Consider the following 18,239-nt stretch of genomic DNA (forward strand, 5'->3'; position numbering starts at 1 on the left):
TGATGGCTTTAAAATTTTTAATGTGATTTATGTTTTACCAGGTGATGTTATTGTAGACATCAATGGCAGCTGTGTCCTTGGTCACACCCATGCAGATGTTGTCCAGATGTTTCAATTGGTACCTGTCAATCAGTATGTGAACCTCACTCTATGTCGTGGGTATCCGCTTCCTGATGACAATGAAGATCCTGTTGTGGACATTGTTGCTGCTACTCCTGTCATCAATGGACAGTCATTAACCAAGGGAGAGACTTGCATGAATACTCAGGATTTTAAGTCAGGAGCAGTGGTGCTGGACCAGAATGGAAAATCGGGACACAGCTTGATCAGTGATCGTTTTAATGGAGCATCAGATCTGAGTGAACAGAGAGCATCTATGGCATCGTCAGGCAGCTCCCAGCCAGAACTAGTGACTATCCCTCTGATCAAGGGCCCTAAAGGCTTTGGGTTTGCAATTGCTGACAGCCCAACTGGGCAGAAGGTGAAAATGATATTGGATAGTCAGTGGTGTCAAGGCCTACAGAAAGGGGATATAATAAAGGAGATTTACCATCAAAATGTGCAGAATTTAACACATCTCCAAGTGGTAGAGGTGCTAAAGCAGTTTCCAGTAGGTGCAGATGTCCCATTACTTATCTTAAGAGGAGGTGAGTAAAAGCACAAGGAAAAGTCGTCATTGTTCATGCATTTATATCTGTGAATTGTCCTTCCTTCCAGGTCAGAGTATCTCTTCCCCAGAAGACTTAACTGGTAATTAGTGTGCATTTTCCTTAAGTTCTGTCTGACTGCTTCCATAAGCAGTATCTTTTGTAGCAGGTTTTTTGTTTGTTTTTTTTTTTTTTTAGTTATTAGTGGTTTCATTTGTGTCCATTATGGATTTCTTTTCCTCTGTGCTCTTTTTAAAATCTGATTTATGACTTTAATGATTAGCTAGAGTCATAGCATTGTCCTACTTCAGATGAAATATATCCTCTTAATTTCATTTTCTCTGTTGATGGCAATAATAGAAATGGACCCTTTCAATCAGTGGTACTTCATCTGGACCTCTGTAATGTACCAAGGATGTTTTGAAAGAGCTAGCATCTCTGTGAATAAGTAAAAATGTTGGATGGTGTGTTAATCTGTTCTGTAAAAGCAGTCATGATAGCTTGTGCTCATAAAGCTTTTATCTTAAGCTTTAATATCTGTCAGTAAATGTTAATTAAACCCCACAGTGCTCATGTGAGAGAAATATAATTTTATTTTCCAAGGTCATCAACTGACTTGAACTGCTCCCAGACATAAATGCAGTTCCAAGGACTAATCAAAAAGTTATATTTTAATGGGCTTTCTTAAATCCATACCAATGAATGACTAGTATTTTAAAGAATAAAATTTAGCCCTTCACATGTATCTCACTGGCTGTTAGTTTTCATTTTTGAGGCAAATGAACAATTTAACTTCGATTCTCATTTCTTTGAACTGTTTTTGTTTCTTCTCTGGGTGATAATCTGCTCAGAGTAAGTGCAGATCTCTTTGTGGGGGCTGGAGAGTCATCCAGAGTTCCAACAGATAAAAGTGTCCAGGGTTCTGTGTCAGACAGGTTGGATGTCAGTTTCCTGCCTAGATGCTGGTTGATTCCACAGTACAGGAAAGTAATGTTAATCTATTTGAGTCTTGCTTTACTTTATCTATAAAATGGCAGTAACATGTATGCCTTAGGATTGCCATAAAAAATGAAATATGTGTATAATGCCTGGCACGTAGAACATGTTGGACATAATTTACTAGCCTACTAAAAGTTGAAGCTAGTTTTATCATAAACATTAGCAGTATTTGTAGTCTGGGAATCCTTCCTCTGTTTTTAAAATATGGCTCATTTTTTTTAAGGTCCTCCTTCACCAACTAAAACTGCCAAATTGGTGAGTATGCAGTTGTCCTCAAATTCTTCTTTCCAACACACGGAGAGAGACGCCGCGTTTCCCTCCATGAGGGCTGCTCATGGGGTGGGTGTTTACAGACCAGGAGGAGTCGGAAGACAGACTGCCTTGGGCTTGGAACAGAAACTCAGGGAAGAGTGCAAGTTAGAAAAAGCCATCTATAGAGGAAGTGTGCTCTGCTGGTTATTTCTGTTGAAGAAATGTTAGAGACCTGTAGTAGTCTGATGTTCTACGTAGTAAAACGTGGACTCATTGAGGTGCCTACTGATGGGTCCTTTGGCTTTCTGTTCCAGAGGAGCAAGGGTAAGGAGTAGCTAGACATTGGGCAAATGTCTTGCTACAATGAGAAGATGCAGTGGTTTCCCACAATACATGGGGACTGTCATTACCCACATTTAGCCGACCTTCTGACGTTTACGGCTAGAGCAGTTGTGGCCTCTCTGCTCAGTTTGCTTGTTATCAGACCAAGAGGCTGTCAGACTTGGAACAGTTTTTTTTGTGGTGTTCTTCTGAATAACTGACTAGCCTATTTTAGGACCTGTGTAAAGAGTAAGACCTAAACAAAGGATATACCAGATGACAATATGAAAGAAACTGCTAGGTATACGTGTAGCTACTTAAATATTTAAGTTTACAATTATATGGATATGAAGACAATTAGGTATATAATCCTATTAGCTCTAGTTTGCTTCATTTGGAGTGTATCGTCTTCCAGTTAAAAGATAGTCTTCCATAACCATAAACCATAGGCTGCTAAACAAAAGACCATCAGATACAAAATAGATTAATTGTTTATAGCCCACTGAAAATGATCTTCTGCAAATTTGCCATTTTAACTCCTGTACTGCCCTGTGTTTCATAATAGATGCCAGTGCAGCCACGGGGACCCTAATGCTTTATAATTGGCGAAAGTTTCTGATGACCTCTCACTGCTTCTGACAGAATCCTAGGACAAGACGGGGAGAAAGAGGGAAAGGCTACTCTTATCTCCTAGGCATCTGACTGGGTCCTGGTCAGCGAAGGGTCCCTTCTGGCACAACACTTTATGGCCACTGTCCTGAGTCCTCCCTGACAAGCTGCTGCTCCTACATCACCATCACTTTAATTATTTTATCACAAATGTCTGTAGTCTCCCTCTCCTAACCATAATTCAGGATAACAAGCTGTTCTCTAAACCATAATATTTATTTTCTGAAGCTATTTATTGGATTTCACTTTTGAATTTTATTAAAGAAGCCATTTTGATGAGCTATTCTTCTGGGCAAGTTCTATCTGAATGGGAGCAGATGAATATACCCCTTATCTGATTCCTAGGCATGGAGCATTTTCATGATCTATTAGAATTGACCATGCAGGTTTTCACAGTGTCATCATTACGACCTAAATTAGAATTAACACTTTGTATTTCATTTTCTTAGAAAGAATATTCCTTAAACATCTTTACTGGAAATTAATTCAATGAGTGGGGAGGTGAGGTTTTCAGGAATTAAATGGAGGTACTCTCTGAGTCTTCCTCCTGCTCTGCTTAGAAGTGCAGTCTTGTATGTCTTCTCAGAGTCAGTTTGTGTCTTGGTGGTGGAGAAAAGGCAAAATTCCTTAACACAGGACTACTTAAGGCCCTTTGATTGACATCATTATAAACGTGTTCTAATTTAAGTGAAATATGTTTTAATCAAATACACATGACTGTGAAAGTGAACTCCTCTAAGACTGCAAATATGCTGTGGCTTTGACCCTGCTGCTTACGCAACTGTAATCAGTTGACATACTGGTTCAGACAACAGTTTTTTGCACTAATCAACCATCTGGCTTTTTGAGATGCTAAGTAAGGCCCTTTTCCATTTCAGAAAACAGATAAAAAGGAAACTTCAGAAAGTTTGGAGGCCATAAATGAGCCTATTCCCCAGCCTATGCCTTTTCCACCCAGCATTATCAGGTCAGGATCCCCGAAACTGGATCCTTCTGAGGTCTACCTGAAATCTAAGACTTTATATGAAGATAAACGTAAGTAGCTGTGGAATATTTCAGGAAAGCATGCAACAACATTTATTTGAACTTTCTTAAAAACTTGATGTTTCCATCTCTAAAAACCAACATGTTGGAGTTATTCATTCCCATTTTAATGTAGCTCTGGGCTTCCATTTATACTCAACACTCATTCATTTGTTTTCTTCAAAACCATGTTTTGAACTCTTGTTTTTGAAATGTGCCTCTGTCTACCCAACATCATAGTAGGTAATGGGAATACAGAGGTAATAGGTTACTTAGACCCTGCATCCAAAGAGATGGTTAAACCTAAATGGAAAAGACAAAGAAATAGTCAAGTACATATACAAATAACAGGTACAGTAATAGAAGGATAGGCTGGATGAATTGGGATCCAAAGTAGGAAATGGTCGGTTTTACTGCTGTGGGTAGTAGGAAGTATCATATATTGCTTTATATAGGAAGTTAAGCTGTAAGACAGAGAGGTAGTTGCTTATGAGACAGATAGAAGGGAAAAAAGGATAGCATTTGCACACTGCGTGGCCTTAATTGTGCATTTAGTTTCAGTTTGGCTGGGTGTGGTCGGCAGTGGATACTGGAGGGGAGGGCAGGAGCCGCGGGTGGAGAGCGGATTATGCCAGGCTGAGGAAGCTGGAGACAATGACATACATGATAAAGAGCCACAGAACGGTCTTAACTATAGGGATGAAGTTGTTGGGCTTGTGTTTTACAAAGGTTTTTTTTGGCAGGAATACAAAGGATGATGAATCAGAAGGGTATGTAATCTGAGGAGGAAGCCAGAGAGCAGAGTAGACTCCTTAGAGGAGTCCAGTGGACAGATGATGAGAAGAGAGTGTGCATAAGGCAGAAATGCATTTCATACTAATTTACCAGCTAATGATCATTCTTTTTCTGAAGCACAATTGTAGCTTTAAGTGGTTTAGCTTCTGAAATGTATTTATTTTTAGAAATAGATCTAATAAGCATCTTCCCTGGTGGCTCAGATGGTAAAGTGTCTCCCTACAGTGTGGGAGCCCTGAGCTCGATCCCTGGGTTAGGAAGATCCCCTGAAGAAGGAAATGGCAACCCACTGCAGTACTCTTGCCAGGAAAATCCCATGGATGGAGGAGCCTTGTGGGCTACAGTCCACGGGGTCACAAAGAGTCAGACATGACTGAATGACTTCACTACCTTGGAAAAGATGCACAAGTAGAAATATATATAATTGATTTCATACTTATTTAACCAGTCACAGTTTATCTTATTAGTCCCAGACCCAGACTTGATAGTCCTATTTCGGAAGATGAAACATTTATTTGAAAGCATCAAGAATTAATGGCAGTATAATACTGAGTGTATGGAAATGGGAATAAGTATTCCTAAGCAGTCTTGATTCAGTTTGAGTTAGAGCACAAAACAAAGATTTATGATTGAGTTTTTATAGTGTTAAACTTTTTAAAATAAATCAAAGTGTATATTGTGTACCTTTGTACTTATTATTTTCTGGTTTTCCTTAGCACCAAACACCAAAGATTTGGATGTTTTTCTTCGGAAACAGGAATCAGGGTTTGGCTTCAGAGTACTGGGAGGAGATGGACCTGACCAATCTGTAAGTTTAACTATGTTGTCATTTGGCTATTCCTGTTAAAACTTTTAATAGAGATTGGGTAGAATATGGTGCGTTTGTTTTGCATTCTACTTTGTTTGGTTTTTTAAAAGATTTTGTTTTCTCTAACAGTTTCGTTAATATGACCAAGAATTGCTCTTCTAGTGATGTCATAATACCTCAGTTAACTTGATATGTGAAAGTGTTAGTTGCTCAGTTGTATCCAACTCTTTGTGACCCCATGGACTGACTGTAGCCCTCCAGGCTCCTCTGTCCATGGGATTTTCCAGGTAAGAATACTGGAATGGGTTGCCATTTCCTCCTCCAGGGGATCTTCCTGACCCAGGGATTGAAGCCAGGTCTCGTGTATTGAGGATAGGTTCTTTACCATCTGAGCCACCAGGGAAGCCCTAACTTGGAATAGCTGAGGCTAAAACTGTAGGTAAAAGCTGAATAAAGTCAGCCATAAATTAGAGCGTAATAATGGGTTATATTTGCAAGGCATTTAAATCTAGAAATTTATTTATATAGAATTCTCACTCATACTTAGAGAACAAATATGGTGGGTTTATTTTTGTTTTGCCCTTAGTTTGACAAAGAAGTGATGTGCTTCTTAGAGTTTAAGAACATATTTAAAGCTTTTTTGTATGATATGAATGACTACATTATCATGTTTGGAAGTTAGGTGAATAATAATATTCTTTTAAAATTACAGGCTTCTTTCTATTCTGACTAGAACATTTGATTTAGAGAGTATAAATATGTTCTAAGTAGTCATATCGGTTACAGTTAAAATAATTATCAGAGACAAATAAAGCTTAAGGTAGGTTGCCCTATGTAGGGCAAATATGGAGTACCTTCATTGTTTCTTTTCCTTTCTTTTGAATCGAGCTATGATTGATGTATAGCATTATATTTGTTTCAGATGTGCAGTGTAATGATTCAGTGTTAGTATACACTGCAAAATGATCATGGCAACAAGCTTAGTTACCATCCGTCATCAGACAAAGGGACAGATTTTTTTTCTGTGATAAGAACCCTAAAGAGTTATTCGCATGGCAACTTTCAATTATGCACTACAGCATTATTGGTTATAGTCCCCATGCTACAGCATTACATCCCCATGACTTATTTTATAACCGGAAGTTTGTACCTACCTCCTCCCAATCCCCTTTCCACTGTCAACCACCATTCTGTTCTTTCTGAGTCTTGTTTTGTTTGTTTACTTTGTTTTTTAGTTCTGATATAAGTGAGATTGTACAGCATTTGTCTGTCTGTCTCTTTGACTTAGCATAATGTCCTCAAGGCATTTTGTTGCCTTGCAAAGATTTTGTTCTTTCTAATGTAGTTTAATCTTTGTGATAAAAATTACATTGTGATTTTCCCAATTTTTTTTCTTGTAATTGATTTCTAGTTTTATACCATTAGGGTTGGAAATGTGTGATATAATTTCAGTTTTCTTAAATTTATTGAGGCTTGATTTGTGGCTTAACGTGTGATCTGGCTGAGTAATATTCCATTGTATATGTAAGTGGGTGTGTAGGTGTGTGTATGTATAAAGAAGATGTGAATGTGTATTTCTTTGTTTATTTTCCCTAATTGCTATGGCTTAGACTTCCAGTACTCTACTGAGTAAAAGTGGCAGAAGTGGGCATCCTTGCCTGTGACTGATCTTAGAAGGAAAGCTTTCAGCATTTCTTCACCATTGAGTATGATGTTAGCTGTGAGCTTGTCATTCTTGTTGGTGGTTGTTTAGTGTCTGAGTCATGTCCAACTCCTTGCAACCCTATGGACCATAGCCCACCAGGCTCCTCTGTCTGTGGGATTTTCCAGGCAAGAATATTGGAGTGGGTTGCCATTTCCTCCTCCAGGGGATCTTCCTGACCCAGAGACTGAACCCACATCTCCTACATTGACAGGGAGATTCTATAGTACTGAGCTGCCTGGGAAGCCTGAGCTTGTCATAAAGTGAAAGTGAAGTCGCTCAGTTGTGTCCAACTCTTTGTGACCCCTTGCACTGTAGCCTACCAGGCTCCTCCGTCCGTGGGATTCTCCAGGCAAGCGTACTGGAGTGGGTTGCCGTTTCCTTCTCCAGGAGATCTTCCCAACCCAGGGATCGAACCCAGGTCTCCCGCATTGCAGGCAGACGCTTTACCATCTGAGCCACCAGGGAAGACTCGAGCTTGTCATATATGGCCTTTATTATGTTGAGGCATGTTTCCTCTACTCCCTTGTTGAGAATTATTATAAATGGATGCTGAATTTTGTTAAATGCTCTTTCTGTATCTGTTAAGATGATCATATTTTTATTCTTCATTTTGTTAATTTGGTGTATCACATTGACTGATTTGTGGATGTTGAAATATTCTTGCATCCCTGCAGTAAATTCCACTTGCTCATGGTGTATGGGTCCTTTTAATGTATTTTTAAATTTAATTTGCTAATGTTTTGTTGCAGATTTTTGCATCTATAGTTATCAGTGACATTGACCTGTAATTTTCTCTTTTTGTGTTGTCCTTGTCAGTTTTGGTATCAGGGTAATGCTGCCCTAATAGGATGAGTTTGGAAGTGTTTCTTCCTCCTCAGTTTTCTGAAAGAGTTTGAAAAGGATAGATATTAATCTTCTTTAAATGTTTGATAGAATTCACCAGTGAAGCCATCAGGTCCTGGACTTCCATGTGCTGGGCTATTTTTAATGACTGATTCAACCTCCTTACTAGTAATTGGTCTGTTCAGATTTTCTACTTTTCATGATTTACTCTTGAAAGACTGCATGTTTCTAAGAATTTATTGATTTTTTTCTAGGTTGTCCATTTTTTTGGCATACAATTGATCATAGTATTTTCTTATGATTCTTTGTATTTCTGTGGTATCAAAGGTAACCTCTCTTTCATTTCTGATTTTATTTTTGAGCCCTCTTTTTTTTCTGGTGAATCTAGCTAAGAGTTTTTCAGTTTTGTTTATTTTTTCAAATAGCCTGCTCTTAGTTTCATTGATCCTTTCTATGGTCTTGTTAGTTTCTGTCTCATTTATTTCTGTTCTAATCTTTGTTATTTCCTTCCTTCTACCTGTTTGAGATTTTTGTTATTTTGAGGTAGACCTATATTACTATGAACTTCCCTCTTAAGACTACTTTTGCTGCATCCCAGAGATTTTGCAAGTTGGATATCCATTTTTATTTGCCTCAAGGTATTTTAAAATTTTTCTCTTGATTTCTTCATTGACCCATTGGTTGTTCATTAAGATGTAGTTTAATCTTCACATGTTGTGATCTTCCCAGTTTTCTTCTTCTGATTTCTAGTTTTATATAATTGTGCTTGGAAAAGATGTTTTATATAATTTCAGTCTTCTTAAATTTATTGAGACTTGTTTCATGGCTTAACATGTGGTCTGTCCTGAAGAGTGTTCCATGTGCACTTGAGAAGAATGTATATAATACGCTACTTTGGATGGAATGTTGTGAATATATATGGAATATATATAGAATGTTCTGAATGTTTAATGTATCTATCTGTCTATATGTAAAGGTTATTCATTCTAACGTGTCATTTAAGACCCATGTTTCCTGATTGGTTTTATGTCTACATGATCTATCCACTGATGTAAATAGAGTTATTAAAATTCCTTACTATTATTGTATTGCTGTAAATTTCTCCCCGTAGGTCTGTTAATATTTGCCTTATATATTTAAGTTAAATGCTTCTATGTTGGATGCATAAACATTTACAAATGTTATATCCTCTTGTTCAGTTGACTCCTTTATCATTATATAATGCTCTTTTTGTCTTCTATTACAGTTTTTGTAGTTTTTGTTTTAAAGTCTATTTTGTCTGATGTAGGTATAGCTGCTTTAGCTTTCTTTTGGTTTCTGTTTGCACGGAACAGCTTTTTTCATGCCTCTCCTTTCAGACTTTCTCGCTCCTTACATCTGAAGTTAGTCTCTTATAGGCAGCATATAGATGGGTCTTGTTTGTACATTTGGCCACTCTAAGTATTTCCATTGGAGGATTTAGTCTTTTACATTTAAAGGAATTATTAACAGGCATGCACTTACTGTCATTGCGTTCTTTGTTCTCTGGCTGTTTTGTAGTTCTTCTCTGTTCTTCTTCTCTTGCTTTCTTCCCCCTTGCAGTTTGATGACTTTCTTTAAAATTATACTTAGATTCTATTTTTATTATATTTTGTGTATCTACAGTAGGTTTTTGTTTGACGTTACCCTGAGACTCAAATATAACAGTTTATATACATATATATATATATCAGTCTAATTTAAGTTGATAACAACTCAACTTTGAATGCATTCTAAAGCTACATTTTTACTTCCTCCACCACATTTTGTATTTTTGATATCACATTTCACATCTTTTTATTTTGTGTATCCCTTCACTGATTGTTCTAGTTATAGTTATTTTTTACTACTTTTGTCTTTTAACCTTGTTATACTAGTTTTGTAAATGATTATATTTATCTTGCCCATGAGATTTATACTTTCATATGTTTTCCTATTACTACTCAGAGCCTTTTCTTTTCAACTAAAGAAGTCCCTTTCACGTTTCTCATAAGGCCAGTTTATTAGTGATGAACTTCTTTGATGTTTGCTTGTCTGGAAAACCCTCATCTCCTTCAGTTCTGAATGATAATTTTGCTGTATAGAGTATTCTTGGTTGGACATATTTTTCCTTTCAACACTTTGAATATATCATTCCACTCCTTTCTGGCCTGCAAAGTTTCTGCTGAAGAATCTGCTCATAGGCTTATAGGAGTTCCTGCTATATAACAAAGGCTTCCCTGGTGGCTCAGACAGTAAAGAATCTGCCTGCGATGCGGGAGACCTGGGTTTGATCCTGGGGTTAGGAAGATCCCCTGGAGGAGGGAATGACAACCCACTTCAGTATTCTTGCCTGAAGAATCCCCATGGACAGAGGAGCCTGGTGGGCTACAGTCTATGGGGTCACAAAGAGTCGGACATGACTGAGCAACTAAGAACAGCACACAGTATGCATTTAATGATATTATTTCTGATGTGCTGAAATTTTTGGTTTCCCTGGTACCTCAATTGGTAAAGAATCTGCCTGCAATGCAGGAGACTGCAGTTCAATTCCTGATTCAGGAAGATCTGATAGAGAAGGGATAGGCTACCTACTCCAGTATTCTGGCCTGTATAGTCCATGGGGTCACAAAGAATCAAACAGGACTTAGTGAAACTTTTACTTTCTTTTGTATGTAACAAGCTGTTTTTCTCTTGCTGTTTTTAAAATTCTCTCTTTAACTTTTGACATTTTAGTTACAATGTATCTCTGTGTGGATCTTTTTGGGAACTCTTTGGGCTTCCAGAATCTGCGATTCTGTCTCTTTTCCCAGGTTAAGGAAGTTTTCAGCCACTATTTCTTCAAGTTAAATTTTCTGCTCCTTTCTCTTTTCTCCTTCTGGTACTCCTATAATATGAATGTTATTCTGCTTGAAGTCATTCCATAGGTACCTTGGGCTATCTTTGCTTTTTTTGTCTTCTTCTTTTTTTTTTCTTTTTGCTGCTCTTATTGGGTCAGTTCCATCCATATTGTTTCAAGTGGCAAAAATTCATTCTTCATATGCCTGTGTAGTATTCTATTGTATGTATATGTGTGTGTATACCACTTTTTAGTTTTTTGAGAAACCTCAAAAAACATAATTTTGACAGTGGCTGCACCAATTTACATTCTCACCAACAGTGTACAAGAGATCCCTTTCCTCCACATCCTCACCAAATTTGTTATTTGTAGATTTTTTGATGATAACATTTCTGACAGGTATGGGGTTATGCTTTGTTATGGTTTTGGTTTCCCTGGTGATTAGTGATGTTGAGCAACATTTCATGTGACTGTTGGCCGTCTGCATGTTCCCTTTGGAAAACTGTTTGTTCACATCTGCCCATTTTTTAATTGCGTCGTTTGTTTCTTTGGATATTAAGCTGTATGAGCTTTTTTATATTTTGGGAATTAATCCTTTGTTGGACTATTCATTTGCAAAAATATTCTCCCCATTCATAGGTTATGTTGTCTTTTCATCTTGTTTATGGTCTCCTTTGCTGTGCAGAAGCTTTTAAGTTAATTAATTTTTTTAGTTTTAGTTTAATGCATTTTTCTTTATATCATTGTGATTTCTGAAACATATTTACCTATTTGGTCTTTCTTTTGTTATTTAAAAAAATCTTTAGATTGAAGTATAGTTGATTTTCAATGTTGTGTTATTTTCAGGTGTACAGCAAAGTGAATCAGTTTTATATATGCGCATGCACACGCGTTCACACACACACAGCTCTCAGTACAGTTCAGTTCAGTCGCTCAGTCGTGGCCAACTATTTGCGACCGCATGAATTGCAGCATGCCAGGCCTCCCTGTCCATCACCAACTCCCGGAGTTCACTCAGACTCATGTCCAGTGAGTCGGTGATGCCATCCAGCCATCTCATCCTCTGTCGTCCCCTTCTCCTCCTGCCCCCAATCCCTCCCAGCATCAGAGTCTTTTCCAATGATTCAACTCTTCACATGAGGTGGCCAAAGTACTGGAGTTTCAGCTTTAGCATCATTCCTTCCAAAGAACAGGACTGATCTCCTTTAGGATGGACTGGTTGGATCTTCTTGCAGTCCAAGGGACTCTCAAGAGTCTTCTCCAACACCACAGTTCAAAAGCATCAATTCTTCGGTGCTCAGCTTTCTTCAGTCCAATTCTCACATCCATACATGGCTACTGGAAAAACCATAGCCTTGACTAGACGGACCTCTGTTGGCAAAGTAATGTCTCTGCTCTTGAATATGCTATCTAGGTTGGTCATAATTTTCCTTCCAAGGAGTAAGCATCTTGTAGTTTCATGGCTGCAGTCACCATCTGCAGTGATTGTGCAGCCCCAAAACATTAAGTCTGACACTGTTTCCACTGTTTCCCCATCTATTTCCCATGAAGTGATGGGACCAGATGCCATGATCTTAGTTTTTTGAATGCTGAGCTTCAAGCCAACATTTTCACTCTCCTCTTTCACTTTCATCAAGAGGTGTTTTAGTTCCTCTTCACTTTCTGCCATAAGGGTGGTGTCATCTGCATATCTGAGGTTATTGATATTTCTCCCGGTAATCTTGATTCCAGCTTGTGCTTCTTCCAGCCCAGCGTTTCTCCTGATGTACTCTGCATATAAGTTAAATAAGCAGGGTGACAATATACAGCCTTGATGTACTCCTTTTCCTATTTGGAACCAGTCTGTTGTTCCATGTCCAGTTCTAACTGTTGCTTCCTGACCTGCATACAGGTTTCTCGAGAGGCAGATCAGGTGGTCTGGTATTCCCATCTCTTTCAGAATTTTCCACAGTTTATTGTGATCCACATAGTCAAAGGCTTTGGCATAGTCAATAAAGCAGAAATAGATGTTTTTCTGGAACTCTCTTGCTTTTTCCATGATCCAGTGGATGTTGGCAATTTGATCTCTGGTTCCTCTGCCTTTTCTAAAACCTACTCTTTTTAAAGTTCTTTTACCATATTGGGCACTACAGAGTGTTGAGTGGATAGTAGTGTGTATATGTCAATCCCAATTTCTCAATTTATCCTCTTCCCCTTTCCCCCAGTAACAGTATGTTTATTTTCTGTATCATTGGCTTCCCTGATGGCTTGGCAGTAATGAATCCGCTTGCAGTGCAGGAGACACAGGTTCAGTTCTTGGGTCGGGAAGATCCTCTAGAGGAGGGCATGGTAACCCACTCCAGTATTCTTACCAGGAAAATCCCGTGGACAGAGGAGCCTGGTGGGCTATGGTCTGTGGGGTTTCAAAGAGTCAGATACAATCACAGGACTGAACACACATGCACGCATTTCTGTCTTGTCAGTAAGTTCATTTGTACCATGTTCTTTCCATTCCACACATACGCAGTGTCATGTGGTATCAGTCCTTCTCTGTCTGACTGACTTCATTCAGGATGACAGTCTTCAGGGCCATTCATGTTGCTGCAAATGGCAGTGTTTCACTTTTTATGGCTGAGTAATATTCCAGTGTATATATTTACCACAGCTTCTTTATGCATTTGTCTGTCGACAGACATTTAGGTTGCTTCCTTGTCCTGGCTGTTGTAAATAGTGATACAGTATTCATCGGGGTGCATGCGTCTTTTTGAGTTGTGGGGTTTGTTTTTTTTTCAGGTTTATGCCCAGGAGTGGGATTGCTGGATCATATGAGAGCTCTGTTTTTAATTTTTGAAGGAACTTTTCCATACTGTTCTCCATAGTGGCTGTACCAGTTTGCATTTCCACCAACAGTGAGGGGCGGGGTCCCTTTTCTCCACATCCTCTTCAGCATTTATTGTTTGTAGATTTCTTGATAATGGCCATCTGGACCAGTGTGAGGTGATACCTCATTGTAGTTTTGATTTGCATCTCTCTGATAATAAGTAATGTTGAGCATCTTTTCATATGCCTCTTGGCCATCTGTATGTCTTCTTTGGAGAAATGTCTATTTAGATCTTCTACCCATTTTTTGATATGAATATATTTAATTAAGCTCCATGAGCTGTTTATATATTTTGAAGATTAAACCCTTTTCAGTCGCTTTGTTTCCAAACATTTTCTCCCATTCTGAGAGTTGTCTTTATTTTGTTTATGGTTCATTTGCCATGAAAAAAGCTTTTAAGTTTATTTATGTCCCATTTATTTTTGTCCTTATTGTCATTATTCTAGGAGACAGATCCAAAAATATGTTGCTACAATTCATGTCAGAAAGTATCTAGTCCTACAATTAGGTCTTTAATCCATTTTGAATTTATTTTTGTATATGGTATTAGAGAATGTTCTAACCTTCATTCTTTTTATGTAACTATCCAGTTGTCCCAGCACCACTTATTGAAACGGCTGTCTTTTCTCCATTGTATGTTCTTGCCTCCTGTGTTATAGATTACTTGACCATAAGTGTGTGGGTTTATTTCTGTGCTCTCTATTCTGTTGCATTGATTTATATATTCCTTTTTGTACCAGTACCATATTGTTTTGATTACCGTAGCTATGTATTATAGTCTGAAGTCAAGAAAGTGATTCCTCAAAAAAAAAAAAAAAACAGAAAGCGATTCCTCTAGCTCTCTTCTTCTTTCTCAAGATTGTTTTGGCTATTTGTGTTTTTTTCTGTTTCCATACAGATTTTACATTTTTTTTTGTTCTAGTTCTGTGAAAAATCCCTTGGCAGTTTGATAGGGATTGCATTGAATCTGTAGATTGCCTTGGGTAACATGGTCATTTTACCAATGTTAATTCTTCCAGCGCAATAACATGATATGTCTTTCCAGCTGATTGTGTAATCTTTAATTTCTTTCATTAGTGAACTATAGTTTTCCAAGTACAGGTCTTTTACCTTGTTAAGTAGGTTTATTTCTAGGTATTTTATTCTTTTTGATGCAGTGGTAAATAGGATTATTTCCTTAATTTAGTATATAGAAATACTACAAATTTCTGTAGATTTTTTTGTATCCTGCAACTTTAGCAAAATCATTGATGAACTCTAGGAATTTTCTGGTGATGTCTTTAGGATTTTCCGCATATAGTCACATCATCTGCAAACAGTGAGTTTTACTTCTTTCTTACCAATTTGTCTTCCTTTTATTTCTTTTTCTCATCTGATTGCTATAGCTAGGACTTCCAAAAGTATGTTGAATAAAAGTATTGAGAGTGGGCATTTTTGTCTTGCTCCTGATCTTAGAGGAAATGTTTACACTTTATCTTCTCTTAAATGTCAGGTTATAACAGCTCTGGACCTAATCCAAATACTTAGGATTACCAATTATAGGATTCTAATTGCCGGCAAAGAAAATGAGCAAGATTTGTTCACCTAGTTGCAAGTGAATCTTCGGTCACTCTGTTCCCTTAAAATATATACTGCTTTAGAATTTAGGAACAACAAATATTTCTCTTTTGTGTATACTAAACTTGAACTGATAGCCTCATGTAGTAGGAGTATTGTAAGAATTATCCCAGTTGCTATGAACAATATACAAAAAAAAAAAAAAAAAACTTTCACCATGACATTCAATGGACTTTACTTTTAGTAGCTACTCCACAGAATTGCATTTTCTGAGTTTAATATTTTTATTCTGTTGTAGTGATGGAAGTGATAGTGGTACTTTCTAAGTTATTGAATTACTTTGTATTTCCTGTCTTCCTTGTGCCCAACCCAAAGAATCCAGAAGAGATTACATGGTGTGGTTATTTGAAGTGCCATTTTGGAGACAGGTCAATTTCTATGACTGTTTTCAGGTTGAACTGCAAAAATTTGTTGGTATGCATAGTTTTGAGTTTTGAGTCAGAAAGTCCTTGACTTAGTAGTTAAGAATTTTAGTAAGTCTTAGTAGACCATATAGAGCAACCCACACTTTATATCTTATCAGATATACATTGGAGCCATCATTCCTCTGGGCGCAGCTGAGAAAGATGGTCGGCTCCGTGCAGCTGATGAGCTGATGTGCATTGATGGAATCCCTGTTAAAGGGAAATCACACAAACAAGTCCTAGACCTAATGACAGCCGCTGCTCGAAATGGCCACGTGTTATTAACTGTCAGAAGGAAGATCTTCTACGGTGGTACGTGAAGTGAACCTGTTCTTGCTCTGATAAGTTGAAAAAGAAAAATGAGATTTAGGCCACCTTTTTTTTTTTTTCAGATCATTTTATTATGTTTAGTAGTGTATGAGAGGCTGTGCTAGCCCTCTGCAATGGCCCACACTGTGTCTGAAATGTTTCTTTGACTAAATCCACTTCTTACCTAAAACAATGACAACAAAAATAGTGTATGAGATAACTTATTTAGTGTGATCCTTGGATGTGGAAGGCCATGTAAGGTTGAAAGGATTCATAAATAGTGCTGCTACTACTATCAAAAAAGAGAAATAAATTTTGGGTCTCTACATTAAGATTATATTAGTATATCAATGAATTTTGCCAGTGTGATATTGTAGTCAGAATATCAGGTTAAATCTGTTTTCTGAAGAACAAATACAAAGCTGTTTAGTCATACTAAGAGATCCCATTAACTGAATATCAAACAATTTTAGATCCTGATGAAATTCTAAATATTCAGAGGACAAAAGTTTCTACTTCAGAAGTTGTAGTATGACATTTATTGAGTCTCAGACATGGATTCTTTTACTTAACTCTTCACAATACTGTGATGGTAAACACTGTCATTATTCTAGTTACTCACAGAAAGGTTGAGAAACACATAGCTGGGTAGGTAGTAGGACCAGGATTGAAACAGATAATTTAATTACAAAGCCTGAGGTTTAAATGATTACATTAAGAGATGATAGTTTCCTGTATTTTTATGTTAGTAGCTCTGTGAATATTATGTAGAAATTTTAAAAAGTGAATTCTTGTCACTTAAAAATGTTTTAAAGACAACCCTGTAGCACCACAAGAATGTAAGCTTCATGAAGGTTGGAATTTTCGTCCATTTAATTCTATGCTGTATACCCAGTACCTAGAAGGATGACCGCATGGCACAGAGTGGGCATTCAAAAAATGTGTGACTTGATGAATATTTACATTACTCTTAAAAATGAGACCCTGTGTTTTTGATTGTAGCATCCGAAGTAAAAGCCCATCTCCCTTCATAAATATCAGGCATTCTGAGATGCATGCAGATTCTAATGCCGTGTTGCTTCCATTTGGTTTGTCTGGTGTCAGAAAATAACTATGTAGAGTAAACAATGGGACGTTGTACAAATAGAGATTAGCTCCCTCCTGAAAAGCATCATAAAGGCATTTCATAGTAGTTTGATATTATTGGAGACATTTTAGCTAATTCATTCTAACCATGCATTATATCAAAAAGAACCTTTTTTTTTTGTTGGTAATTATTGGAAGTTGTTGACACTTTTGTTGAGGTTTAAAAACATATCCTCAGAGTCCCATAGATTTTGCTACAGAGAGACCTTATAAATGCATGTTCATCAATAACAGCATGTTGTGGTGGTTGTTTGTGATGTTTTGTATCAAATTATGGCACAAAATTTGCCCTTTTTTAAAAAATCAGTTATGACTAACTTTTGTCATTCTTTCTCAAATTCTGATGTTATTCTTAAATAGAAGAAAAGGGTGTAGGTTAATTGCCCATTTGCTAGGAATTCCATGTGACCTGATCTGTGTCTAGGAGTTTGCCATTCATGTGGACAGCTTGTTATATGCCTGAGAACTGCTAATGGTTAACTCATCTCATATTACCCATCAGAAAACTGCAGTTGTAAAACACACTGTAAAAGATAAATCTGTGTAGGTGGCAAACTGTTCTCAAGCTGTAATGGGAAGTATCTCTGTCCTGATGCAGTGACCTCCCGGACGTCAGGAGTGTCAGTCACTGCACTAAATTATATATTTCTATTAAATGTTTATTTATTTAGCTGCACTGAATCTTAGTTGTGGCATGTAGGATCTAGTCGCCTGACCAGGGAGTGAACCCAGGTCCCCCTGCATTGGAAGTGTGGAGTCTTAACCACTGGACCACCAGGATTCAGTGTGTGGGGGGGGTGGGGGGGGGGAGGTGGTGCTCAGTTGTGTCCAGCTCTTTGTGACCCCATGGACTATAGCCAGCCAGGCTCCTCTGTCCAGGGAGTTTTCCAGGCAAGAATACTGGAGGACTGCCAGGGAAGTCCCACTAAATTATATTTAAAGTTGATTTTAAGAGGAAGTTTACTATGTTGTTATTCATTATCAACTTTAAAAAATTGCTTGTCT

General features: G+C 37.6%; 1 protein-coding gene across 3 annotated transcripts in view; it reads left to right on the forward strand.

The window, feature by feature from the left end:
* MAGI3 (membrane associated guanylate kinase, WW and PDZ domain containing 3) overlaps positions 1-18,239 on the forward strand; it is a 241,312-nt gene that overhangs the window by 193,429 nt on the left and 29,644 nt on the right. For all 3 annotated transcript variants that reach the window (XM_060412922.1, XM_004002337.6, XM_012178938.4), the window contains exons 10-14: positions 42-647; positions 1,870-1,901; positions 3,767-3,923; positions 5,423-5,514; positions 15,899-16,091. In XM_060412922.1, coding sequence (XP_060268905.1) covers positions 42-647; positions 1,870-1,901; positions 3,767-3,923; positions 5,423-5,514; positions 15,899-16,091 — 1,080 coding nt within the window. The remainder of the gene's footprint in view (positions 1-41; positions 648-1,869; positions 1,902-3,766; positions 3,924-5,422; positions 5,515-15,898; positions 16,092-18,239) is intronic.

Source organism: Ovis aries, chromosome 1 (assembly GCF_016772045.2).
Source record: "Ovis aries strain OAR_USU_Benz2616 breed Rambouillet chromosome 1, ARS-UI_Ramb_v3.0, whole genome shotgun sequence".
Lineage (NCBI taxonomy): Eukaryota > Metazoa > Chordata > Mammalia > Artiodactyla > Bovidae > Ovis > Ovis aries.